At 39.1% G+C, this 13,663-nt stretch overlaps 1 protein-coding gene across 1 annotated transcript in view; it reads left to right on the top strand.

Moving 5' to 3' along the window:
• The window catches only part of LOC104953541 (sodium channel protein type 4 subunit alpha-like), a gene marked incomplete at its 5' end in the record, with an annotated part of 60,060 nt that overhangs the window by 31,892 nt on the left and 14,505 nt on the right, over window positions 1-13,663 (top strand). The window contains 5 exons of the mRNA XM_010780488.1: window positions 10,365-10,506; window positions 12,106-12,303; window positions 12,447-12,617; window positions 12,764-13,021; window positions 13,323-13,433. Coding sequence (XP_010778790.1) covers window positions 10,365-10,506; window positions 12,106-12,303; window positions 12,447-12,617; window positions 12,764-13,021; window positions 13,323-13,433 — 880 coding nt within the window. The remainder of the gene's footprint in view (window positions 1-10,364; window positions 10,507-12,105; window positions 12,304-12,446; window positions 12,618-12,763; window positions 13,022-13,322; window positions 13,434-13,663) is intronic.

Below are 13,663 nucleotides of genomic sequence, written 5' to 3'. Positions count from 1 at the left end.
GTCTGTGTCTGAGAGACTGTTATTAATGTGACCAAATGTGGTGATCAAAGGTACACACACACACACAACACACACACACACACACACACGCAACAAACACACACACACACACACACACACACACACACACACACACACACACACACACACACACACACACACACACACACACACACACACATCAAAGCTTTGGTCTGCAGCCATGCTATGTAATGAAATGCTAACGGCTAGGTGATAGTTCAGTTTCTATTTCAGGAGCTGCTGTGTCAATGATTGGAATTTAAATCAGAGAGTCACACTGACCTAAAGTTAATGTAGTCCACTTTAAACATGTATAATAATATTAACGTATGAAAATGAAATAATAATACATATGTTTTGCTTTAATACATATCATTCAGACTGTTGAGGCACAGAAGCTGATGTAGACCTCCCGTTTGTTCAGTGAAGTCTTGATCACACACACACAAACGTCTCCCCACAGAGATGGCACAAAACAATCTCCCCCGGCAACCAGCACTGGGATACGGTTGCTATAGCAATGCTAAGTACTCTCTTCCTCCCAGACTCAAGTTTACCTGAGTGTTATAATTAGGCGTGTGTGTGTGTGCGCAGGAGGACATAGGGAACAGTACTAACTGAATGGCATGGGGGAACATGAACTGAACACACACACACAGAAATCCCCAGGATATCTCTCAGAGCAGCCCCAGCATGTTTGTTTTTCCCTGAATGTGTATCTGTGTTTACCTCTCTGTCTTTCTATAGGTATTTTATTTAGGACACCATAAAAATTATAAATGTAATTATTATTCTACTTTAATAAGTCTCATTCAACTTCTTATACTCTGAGCATATGGACATAAAAGCTTTGTATGTGACACATTTGAGTGTTGTTGTAGTCTCCAGAGTTAAATATCAATTGAATTGTCAGATTTTGGACCCAGAGTGTAATCTTTTTTTGATCACATGATGTCTTTAGAGACAATATCCTTGATTTTGAGAAAAGGGTGCAATTTTCATTCAACTTTTGTATTCGTATATGTAAATACAACTTGCTCTTAAAATTAAACGTTAATAAAAGAAAACCAACAAACAGTGGGTAAAGAAAGGCTGAATAAATACAGAAGAAAAAGTTACAACAAACAAATGTGAGACATGTACCTGGAGTTGAGTGAGTTCACTCTTTAGTTTCTCTGATGTGAGAATATTGATCGGGAGAAGGACTGAAGGACAGGACTCGGTACATTTAGGCAGGATATGAGATGAATAAATCCATGTTTGTGTTATCTTTATCACCATCTTGAATGTATAGGAGCCAAGCGGTACAATAGAGTGAGATTCAACCTTGAACAGATGGATTCTCGCATATAAAATATTCCTATCTTGTGGATTTAAATATAAGAAGCAAATAATGAGTTTTGACAGAGCTTTGAAGTTGGCCTTATGTTGCTTTATCAGTATTGGCTTTTGGCAACATGATAATTAATTATTGTCTCTTTCAGAAATACACCTTTGTAGTAATGATCATTACATCTCATAATAGGAACACTTGTTTTACCAAATTCAGCAAGTTCAACTGAAGTTGTTGTGTGTGTGTGAAACTTGATGGTGTGTGTGTGTGTGTGTGTGTGTGTGTGTGTGTGTGTGTGTGTGTGTGTGTGTGTGTGTGTGTGTGTGTGTTTGGATAACAGACAGCTCTAAAGCACTTTTGGTCCTTTTGTTTTTGCCACTGTCCTAAAACACCAGTGGATATTTGTATTTGCCACTTTATTTCTTCACAGCAGAGTACTGCCTCCTATAAATTTATTTTCCCTCACAACTAAACTGCATTCTTTATTATGTTTAGAGGGAAACAAATGCATACAGTACGCCAAATACACTAGTCTATTATTATTGTGATGAAAGCTGATAAACAGAGTATATTATCCTCCTTGAATTTGAAAACTGGGATGTGCTACCCGTCACATTTAAAAAAAAAAAAACAATAAAGGTGATGTTTATTTGTATTACATTTTTTTATTTAAATGTTGTATGTTTTCACTAAAAAATGTATATTTGATTTATTTATATATATTTTCCTCTTCCTGGTGTTTAATGTAGTGTTCTTATCTCTTTCGAAAAAGCAATTAATAGTGAAGGATAAACAAAAATACAAAATATGTTTTCTTTGAAACATAATTGAAAATGCAGTTTTGCTGTATATTAACATAATTATAAAAAATCCAGGGTAGATCTCTACTACTCAATACACCAGTGCCACTACTACTACTACTACTACTACTACTACTACTACTACTACTACTACTACTACTACTGTACCTCTTATTATACTTGTATACTTGTATACTGCAACAATTACTACCAATGCCACAAAAAAATTCATTCATTTTTTACTTCTGGGAAGTATTCCATCCCGGTTCTTCTTGATGGAAGACTTTTTCATAATTACGTGGTGACACAAAGACAAAGCAGGAGGAATAAATAGGATATAATTAAATTCAGCCACTCATTGACATCCCCCAGTTATAAGAACAGCCCACACCGGGAGAGAAAATGAACTTTATTGATCCCTGAGGGGAGAATTAGGTCATGGCCCCAGCAGAAACACTGGTTTAACACCAAAGAAAAGACGCCTTTTCTTCTGAGAAATAGCCAACAACACGAAGTGAAAACCCAAAAGAACAAGTGACACCTGAACTGTACACGAACAAATGAAACGCTGCTGCAAGAAACCCCAAGGAAAAACAACATCACAGTCCAAACTCTGACCTTCACTCCCTGCCTACGTCCAACTCCTTCACACAGGATTATGTCGACTATTTTGATCAAGAACCCCTCAGTATGTCACACACACACACACACACACACACACACACACACACACACACACACACACACACACACACACACACACACACACACACACACACACACACACACACACGCTGAATCATGGGTAACCAGAGGGCAAATTAGAAGAGAGAAAGAGGAAGCAGCTCTGTTTACTCAGGAGGAGGAAATCGGATTTACCGTCTGATTTTTGAACCATTAGTCTTCTTAACTCGGACAAAGAAACCTTAAACAACAAGTGGGATCAAGTATTCATCCAAAACACAAGATATTTTGGTTTTCTTATTTCCTGACTTAACTATATGTCTACAAAATGGTGGACGGAGTTACATTGCCATCGAGAGAGGGTACATTTAAGAGATATTTTGTATTTTGACTTCTTATGGAGATACAATCAATATAATGATGGAGGAATGAGCCCACTGGGGAATTTTAAAATGCGGGCTGCTAACAAGTGCATGAGACGACTTAACGTTATCAAGCCAAAAATGTGCCATCTTTTGCCTAGCAGTGGTGACGTGAAGTCATTTGACCGTGCTGTTCCTATACACTCTACTGCCTTTTACTTCAGACTCCTTACCCTTATTTCCTTCTTTTGTATTTACATTTGTTTGATTTTTATCTGTATAGTTGTGTTATCTTGACTGGAGATGGCTGGAACATTTTGTAGAAAGTTGGTCACATTAAAAAGCGGTGTTAATATGTGGAGATTAACCTGCTGGACCAAATATGAAAGTATCAAAACGTTTGTTTGCAACAGAGGTTGTTTTCTGGAATAATTTGAAATCCCATTTGCTCTTTGTGGAGGGAACCAGGGAGAAACCTCATAAATATCCTTCCAGGACTTCCATACAAACCTGAGGCCCTTGTTGTGTGTGTTGGAGTGTAAATAAACTGTCCCGCTGCAGGAGGGGTGATATTGAGGTGAATTATGAAGTCAGCATTAAAGATTAAACACGACAGAGGCCACCCCCCCAAGACCACAGAGGAAGTGGTCTCAGAGAAATGAATATTTATTGACAAGTGGCTTTATTGACACAGAATGAGTTGACACTGTTGACACGTGGCAGCAGAGGGTCGTGTGTGTGTGTGTTTGTGCGTGTGAAATCGATATTGTCTCACGCATGACTGAGTGATTCTCTGCTGAGGAGAGACTTAGACGGATGGACAGAGAACAAGAAATCCAGAGAATGGAAGCAGAAAAAAGTTGTAGTCATATGTCATTTTAAAGGAAATCATAGGACTTCAAAGTTGTATCGAAATTGGAATATGGACTAGTGCAGTATCCAAATCTCAGTGCATTATTTGGTAATGGCTGTGGATGTAAAGTAATGTGTTAACATATCTGAATAAAGTATTGTGGAGCGGTAAATCCCGGTTTACATACAGTAGGGCAGTAGTATTCCTCAGATTTAATTTAAACAATTCTTGTTTTGAATAGATCCTCTTAAAAAGATGATTATCTTCATATATATTTTTTAATAATACTCACTATTTCTGTCATTAGTACATTGTATTTTGCATTGTTGGAGAAGCCATATTTTAAGATTTCCTTTAATAAAAGCGATGGTTCAGCTATTGCACACATGACAGTAAGGCTTTTAAATTCGAATTTGGACCCATCAATGACTAAAAACAATTGAAATATAGCTTTATGTCATATCACCCATAGCTATCTTAATAATGTGAATGACGGCTTGAAATCTGTGCAAGGTGTGCACATTTTGACTTTATAAAGGTCTATGCATGCTTTATAGTGCATTCACATCTGTCACACGTATATGGCACTTAACCTATTAATTGAGTGTTAAGAAAAATAAATCATGTCCTAATGCAACCAACAGTTCAAAAGTAAAAGGAGTGCAGAGCACAGTTCCTCAAATTAATCAGGAATTAAAAGTGTTTTTGGCAGAAAATAGTTGTTAAAGCAGAGATTTTGATGACACATATTACAAATCCAACTGCCAATCCAACATTATCATCACCAAACACCCATCGTGTTTTATTGCAACTTCTGTGTTCCCAAACAGTTAGATCATAATGTGTTTGACAAATGCACTTCCGTTGCATTATTTGATAATTGATTACATGATGTCTTTAGAGACAATATCCTTGGTTTTGAGAAAAGTGTGCCATTTACATTCAACTTTTGTATTCGTATATGTAAATACAACTTGCTCTTAAAATTAAACGTTAATAAAAGAAAACCAACAAACAGTGGGTAAAGAAAGGCTGAATAAATACAGAAGAAAAAGTTACAACAAACAAATGTGAGACATGTACCTGGAGTTGAGTGAGTTCACTCTTTAGTTTCTCTGAAGTGAGAATATTGATCGGGAGAAGGACTGAAGGACAGATCCAGAGCTGAACTCAAACCCACATCTTCAGTCCTCGGTGGTCTCTTCGCCCCCCTGAGACGCCGTCCCCGACGCCCCCTCTGGCTCTATTTCTGTAGCGTCACATTATCCCCCCCATTATAAATCATTTGGACACAGCTGCTGAAATGAACATGACTTAGCACTCTGCTATTCTCAAAGAACGCCAACAAGTGTCTGAATCAGGGCCAACACGGCTTCTCCCCATACCAACACACATAGCTAAGTAATGAGCCACTCGAGAACTCATTTCAGAGGGATTTTACAACAGCCGAGGGCAGTTGTCAGGCAGCTCCTCTCTTTGAAAATGCATGTAGAGCAGCGATGCTCTCCGCTGAAACTAGTGCTGAGGAAGTAAACATATTTCAAACCACAGGATGTTAAACCTCTCCATTTAAAAACCAGGACAATAACGATACAAGTTACAGTCTTTATGCATATACTTGCTATCACAAGATGGATACCCCTACCATTTTGGACATTTTAAATGTAATAAAATGTAATAAAAGCACTATGTAGATGCAGCCAACATTCCACCTGTGCAAGTCGATAATCGATAGTGCATTTAACCTGTGAAAACTGCACCCTTTGCCCTTTACTGTATGTTACCCTTCTAGTGGAGCAACTGCTGTCTGCATGCCTTTACAGTGGAGAAAACATTATAAAGTGCCATGCCATTGGAGAACATGTGATAAAGTGCCCTGAATGGAGTCCTTCCAGTGGAGAAAACACAATACTGTACTGTCTTGGATTCCCTTCCAGTGGAGAAAACATGACTGTGTGCTTTAGGTTGCCTTTGCAGTGGAGGTAATTGCGGTTAAGTGAACTCTAGGTCTATGTATTTTTCTAGTGAAGAAAACATGTTAAAAATGCCCTTTTGGGTACAGGCCCTTTTAGATGCCCTTGAAATTGCAAAAACATGATAGAGTATCTTCCAAAATGCCCTCACGGTGGTAATAACATGATAAGGGGCTGATCAAACTCTCAGGATGTTAAAACTTTATGCAACGCTGCATATAAAATCTTTGACACTAAACTGTTCTTTAGAAAAACAGATAGGAGCTTGGGAAGCCTCTTAGCCCTTGAATTATGAGTTAGAAAAGGTTTTGTGGAGGATAAAGACATGTAAGGCAGTCCAGAAAAGGTTAAGTAGCCTTTATTCACACCCACACAATTGAACTTCACACTAAAGAATGTCTCCTCAGCAACATTTAGTCTCTGTGGCATGAAAAGCTGAAATGAACAGAGCGCTGGCATTTTCCAAAATGACATGTAGAGGTTTAATATTAAACACTACCTCCTGTGAAACACAATGAACACCATCAGAGGCTAATCTGAAACAAAGAGCTGTTCAATTAGAACAAATGCCAACACTGTTCTTTGGGTAGTTGAACTTTTCTAATGAAAATGTGACAAACCAATGAAATGTTCCATAACAAAATGTAAAGTACATGAAGGTAAATGACCTTTCAACTTTTAGGAAATAGTTTTTTTCTCCAAAAACTATACTAAAAGTACTCCATCTTTCTCTGAGATATAGTGATGCAGAAGTGTAAAATAGCCTATAAAGTGTGTGTGTGTGTGTGTGTGTGTGTGTGTGTGTGTGTGTGTGTGTGTGTGTGTGTGTGTGTGTGTGTGTGTGTGTGTGTGTGTGTGTGGTGTGGTGTGTGTGGTGTGTTGTGGTGTGTGTTGTGTGTGTGTGGGTGTGTGTGTCATCTTATAAGGCTTGTAATCAGGAGGCCTTAAGAGGTGTGTGTGATGACTTCATCCCAAGTGCTCTCAGCTGTCCACAGTGTGTGTACAGTTTGTAATATCAGCCGCTGTTACCGTAACATTTGGATATTCAGTTATGCACACTTTTCTATTTGATAAACATTGATTGATTTTACTGTAATGTTTATATAAGCAGCTCCATTTCATTTTGTTATCACATTACACGACTTTACCGTAAAGCTTAAATCAGGTGCCTGTTACAGATTTGAACTACTTTATCATTGATTGCTAGTACAACAGTGTTGGCACAAGCAGCTCTTCAGTTTGTTCCTTGGCATTTCTTTATTGGAATACATTAAAAACAGGTGTCATGCTCCTTTCTCGTTCCTGATACTGTGATGTTTTGATAAGCATTTGATATTACATGTGCTGTAACTGAAAACTGAATTTACTGACATCCGTTGCATTTACTGTATGCAGGTATTATTACTTCCATTGGCTGATGGGTCAACAATACTTAATTTGATGTTTGAAACATTTATAATGTCATTAAAATAGATTTTTACCGTAATGCTTGGAGAAGCAGTGAATTATTGGAAATCATTTAGCCGGGCATAACCCCTTGAGATCTCAACATTATTACGATATAAGTATAGTTAGACAAACATTTACCAACAACAAAAATAGTATCAACAAGAAACAGTGTGAATGTTCCATTGCATAAAATGGTTATACTGTAATGTTTGGATTAGAAGATCAGTGATATTGAATGTTTTATTGCATTTAGAAATATTGATGATGTGTAATTGCTGGAAGTTGGAATATTTGATTGCATTTGCATGAAAAGTAGCTGTGTTGTAGTGTTATTGAATCAAAATAAATTATTTTCACTACAATATTTGGATAAGAATTGTAGTGAGTTGGAACGTTTAAATACATTAGAATTGATGTGTGTTACCGTAATGATTGGAGAAGCAGTGCAGTAACTTGTAATGTTTTATAGCATTCAACATTTTTGAATCTTGTCTATTTTATAATGTTAATAATATTGAGAAAATGAATGCTTTGAGTTGGACTGTTATTATAATTAAAACGTTGGTTGGATAAGTTTGGATAAGCAGCGCAGTGAGTTTGAATGTTTTATTGAATTAAAATCACATTTCGGTACCTTTTGGATTTTAAGACTAGTGATTGTTGGGTTTTCGGCTGTGCTTTTACCACAGTCATTCCCAGCTACTGTATGGTAATACATAATATTTTGCATGTTCCTGTCAAATCTGCACCTGCTGTGTAATTTTGCAGCCTGATTGCTTTTGCAATGACACAAGCTCTGAACATGTTGTTTTTCTCGAGGTTGCTGGTCTCATAATGAAACCCTTTTAGTTAGTTAGTTGGAGAATTAAATGGCATGAAATTGACTGTTAAATGCTTTAAAGGTCAACTCCTGAGCACCGTGATGACAGATTAATACTGAGCGCTGCTTTTGTGTTGTACGATATTAAGAAGGTTAGCCAAGAAAGTTCTTGGCTATAAGATAAGGTGTAACTTCAAGGACATGTGTACGCCTCAGCCGCTATACATAGCGTGCAAATACACAGCATTTCATATATGTCTGCTTACAAAGTGATTCAAGTCAAAGTAGAAAATGTGTATTTATGGTTGAATAATGGAAGTTGTAGTGCATTAATGAAAATGCAGAGTATTAGCTGCTATGTTTTACATTATTAAAGTAGCAACCACAAACAGGCGAAATAAATGACTTCCCTATTTATAGATATAATTATTACATTATTTGCTGTTATCACACTACTGCTTGCTAAGTGCAGACATTCAGGTGATTATTATGTTTTCCCAATAATAACGTGACAATCTGTGTGCATTTTTATATGTTTTAATTTATTTAAACATGAATAAAAGAGTTTTCGAGATAAAATATCAGGTGGGCAGCATCGGCAATTACACGGCTGCAGTCATTAAAAAAGAACCTTTCAAATAAACACATTGAAGAAAATTTGAGAATAAAAAAACAAACAAAATACATTCTCTAACATTTAACACATTTACAGACCGATAAGCCTGCTTCCGTTTAATTTAAAATCGTTTAATAGTTTTAAAAAGACCTTAAATGTAATATAAATGAAATAAAATGAAAGGAGATGTTTATTGTCCTTCTTCCTGGTTAAAGTACAGACTTTAGTGACATTTAGTAGAAAAAAGCCTTGGAAGGGAATGCAATAACTTACCGTACTTAAAGTCATATCATTATAATGTAGTATTTGTTTCACACACATTGATGTTTGTTGATGATAATTAAATGTATGGTTAGTGGCCTATTTCATTTCTTTTTTCCTCCGTTAATCATCCCATAGAGCTGCAGGTTATTTTTGCATTGCATTGACTTTAAATGTAATTATTCCTGTATCATTTGACTTAGAAAATAGGAAATTCATTTACAAATGTAAAACTAATACAACAATGAAATTATCTTATTATCTAACTAACCATTCACAGTACATAGACACTATGATAATAATAATAACATGCAGTAACTGCGAGTATCTACCTGTTATTCAGGCCTTGGATTTATTTAAAAATATGTTTTAGTGTAAAAGTAAAAAGTGGATGTAACTGATTTCCACACAGCTGTGTTATGTAAACGTTATATAACTGCATAAATTACCATCTCTCACTTAATGTTGTGCAGTAATAAAGGATAATAGCGAGGGCGAAGAAGTGGGCTTGTGACCGCAGGGTTGCCGGTTTGAATCCCCAGATAGCGTCTGCATGGTGGCAACCTTTTCTGTGACTCAGCTTGAAAATCCTCAGTGACTCAGCATATAAATGTTTCTGTGAGTCAGAGGTTTGGCCATGCTGCTGTTTCCGATAATGTCGTCCTCTAATCCGTGCATCATCCCTCCTACACTCACTCCAAGACTGTAGTTTGACGTTTTAACACTTTAAGTTGGGAAGTTAACATCTGTATCTTTTTAATCTTGATTCACTCTTCCTCTTTCTTAAATTCCATAGTTTCCGTCAAATCTACACATCAAATTGTTACGGTCAATTCCAATAAACCTCTTACAGATGTTGTCAAATCATTTATTCATTTATAAAGCCAAATATCACAAATCAGTGAATTTTCTTTAATATCTAAAATGTAATGGATAATGTCATGTTTTTACTTTATGCTACAACAGTTGGTATTTTTTGATTTTGTGGGAAAAAGTGTTGCAGTACAGGAATATTATTATAAGTTATAGACAGAGAAAAATTTGGAATTTTGTAATCCTTAAAACACATCCTCAAAAACGAATTGGAACAACAAAAAATCCAGAAAATAAGTAGCCTACGTATAATTATTTTGATGATGTTCTTTAAGATTCTGGTCATGCTGTATATAATGTGTTTGTGTGTGTGTTTCAGGAAGTGCCCGGATGGTTTTGACTGTCTGAAGGCGGGCAGGAATCCAAACTACGGCTACACCAGCTTCGACAGCTTCGGCTGGGCCTTCCTGTCTCTGTTCCGCCTCATGACGCAGGACTACTGGGAGAACCTCTACCACCAGGTAAAGTATACACCTTTAGTCATTTATAACCAGGGGTGCACATAACTGGTACGCAGGTACGCATGCGCGGCAACAATCTGAAATGCGTACCGTCCCTTGTGTCACAAAGCGCATTTGCGTACCAACGTACTTGTGAAGCTTTTCCAGAAGGCGGTTAGATCACCGGACAACAGAGTCGGTCTCCGCGTGCACAGACAGGGCTGCTGTTAACGTCTGACAGCTGATCACAACGTTCACGCTCTGTGGTCACGAAGTACTCCACTAGCAACCCCCCCGTTGACGTTCGCGATACAGAGGGCTTCATCAAATAACTTTGAGTGGAGCCAGAAGTTGGAGTACCAAACACTGACTCGACTCCAGGTACTCATCTGAGTACCTCACTGAGAAAGTTATGTGCACCCCTGTTTAAAACGCACCTACGGTACACACCTCTACAACACATTGCATCTAGCTGACGCTTTTATCCAAAGCGACTTACAATAAGTGCATTCGACCAAGAAGATACAAACTTGAAGAACACAGAATCATATACAGTAAGTACATCAGGTTAGAGCCAAACCATTTTAAGTGCTACTCAACTGGCTTTAGATAAGCCAGTCCTTTGTTAGCATATAAGTGCTTAGTTAGTATATTATTTTTCCATTTTATCGCTCGAAGTGGAGTCGAAAGAGATGAGTTTTCAGTCTCCAGAAGATGTGTAAGCTTTCTGCTGTCCTGATGTCAATGGGGAGCTCATTCCACCATTTTGGAGCCAGGATAGCAAACCCATGTGTTTTTGCTGATGGGAACTTGGGTCCCCCTCGCAGTGCGGGTGCAGCGAGCCGCTTGGCCGATGCTGGGGTGTATGGTTTGAACCATGTCCTGGATGTAGGAAGGGCCAGCACCATTCACAGCATGGTGAGATCAAGGAAATGGACAGTGAGAAAGCAAAGGCGGTTAAAATAAATATTAATTCAGATATCTTCTCCGTCTGGAAGTTGAAGTCTCCGAGAAGTACAGTGGGAGGGCCAGTTTCAGGGATGTGTGAGAGGAGATGATCTAATTCCTCCAAGAAGTCCCCCAAGGCGCCTGGTGGACGGTAGAGAACAACAATGGTTAATTGTATAGGATGGGTTACAGTAACGGCATCAAAGGAGGAAGGAGTGAAGTTTGGTAGTTTTTAGGGAAAAGCTCCATTTGGGAGAGAGCTGGAGACCAGTGCCACCTCCTCTGCCAGTGGGTCTGGGTGTGTGGGTGAAGGAATATGCTGTGGAGAGAGCTGCTGGGGTGGATGTGTTGGATGGAGTAATCCAGGTCTCAGTGAGAGCAAGGAAATCCAGAGACACATGAACAGGAATGGAGAATATACACATGTCTTAGCAAGAGGGGACAAAAAACACATCTACACACCTTCACACCTATACACCTTGATACCTTTATACACTCACCTTAACATTAGAAAGTTAAACTCCAAAACCTTATCAGCTCTTCTCATCTGGATTGTTACAGCTGGACACTAACAGGATTCAGTTTGTTCCCTCTAGTTTGTAGTGACTAAAGTAACTGTGAGATAGGAATTTCACTCCTGCATTTTTGTCCGGTTTCTTTGTGTTTGTGCAGACGCTGCGTTCTGCAGGTAAGACCTACATGGTGTTCTTTGTGGTGGTGATCTTCCTGGGCTCCTTCTACCTGGTGAACCTGATCCTGGCCGTAGTGGCGATGGCGTACGAAGAGCAGAACCAGGCCACCATCGCTGAGGCCTGCCAGAAGGAGCGCGAGTTTCAGGTTGCCATGGAGAGGCTGAAGAAGGAGCAGCAGGTGATTACACCTCCATCAAGGCTGCTGACAGGGATTTACATTTGTAATAGAATAGTTTAGTTGTAAATTCCTCTTTTAGCTACTTTTATTTCGTATTACTTTGAAAGACACATGGCAATTTCTTTCCTTAGGGTGCTGCGCAGAAGCTTCTGGACTCGGACTCGATGATGTCACCGGATCTGTCCCCATTCGTCCTCCCATTGGACGGATCGGAGGAGAGGAGGCGGAGCCAGGCGCTGGTGGGCGTGGGCGACGTGGAGGCGAACCTATCAGAGGAGAAGCTGCTGCAGGTGGACTTGATGGAGGGGGGGAAGGTAAGTGCTGAGAAATCTGTGTTAATATAAAATAATAAATATAGAAAAAAGATATTCAAACAATAGTTTCATTATAAAACAATGTAATTATACCAAAAAGTGACAGTATTAGTTAATAGATTTAAATATACTGTATTGTCCTGCAGCCCCTCCACCCCCTCCTGGGCCGCTCCTTCTCCTCCAGGACGCGGAGGAGCAGTCAGGTGTCCTCCATCTTCAACTTCCGCCTGCGGAGTCGGGGCTCGGAAGGGGAGATGGCTGACGATGAGTACAGCGTGCCGGGGGACGTGACGGAGGGCGTGGGGGGGCGCACCTACAGCGGTGGCACCTTCAGTGGCATCCTGCCCCACCCCTGGCCCAAACGCAGGCCGAGCACCTACAGCAACGCCAGCAGGAACTCCCAGGTAAGAATATACAAAATAAAAAATTGGTCATCAACTAAACTTTGTTCTGTTTTTCTGTATTATTTATTCGATTATTAAATAGGGACACAAAAGCATGGTCCACAACGTTATTTTATTTGTATTAAGTGTTTTAGTTTATTTACCAGGCACACTGCACAAAAAACGCGGTGAATTGCCTTGATATATATATATTTTTTTATTTAACAGTGGCTCCTAATTTTGGGCCCTGATTCCAAATCATTGTGGTGTTCATAAAAGGCAAAAGACATGTTAATATTTCTCTTTATGTGTGGGTTTTCAGGTATTTTATCCAACTTTAAACGTCAACGGGAAGCTGTTCGTGGCCATTGACCAGAATGGGGTTTCCCCCCCACCTCTGCAAGGGCAGCTGCCCGCCTGCACCATGGAGAAGGTCAAGGAGGAGAGTGTGAGTACAGTGTGTGTGTGTGTGTGTGTGTGTGTGTGTGTGTGTGTGTGTGTGTGTGTGTGTGTGTGTGTGTGTGTGTGTGTGTGTGTGTGTGTGTGTGTGTGTGTGTAGTGTAGTAGTAGTACGTACGTACGAGTAGTACGTAGTACGTACGTACGTACGTACGTACGTACGTACGTACGTACGTACGTCGACGACGTACGTACGTACGACGT

This window comes from Notothenia coriiceps, unplaced genomic scaffold (assembly GCF_000735185.1).
Source record: "Notothenia coriiceps isolate Sejong01 unplaced genomic scaffold, NC01 NC01_scaffold00021940, whole genome shotgun sequence".
NCBI lineage: Eukaryota > Metazoa > Chordata > Actinopteri > Perciformes > Nototheniidae > Notothenia > Notothenia coriiceps.
The sequence above is the reverse complement of the archived record's forward strand: the minus strand, read 5'-3'. Positions and strand labels throughout refer to the sequence as shown.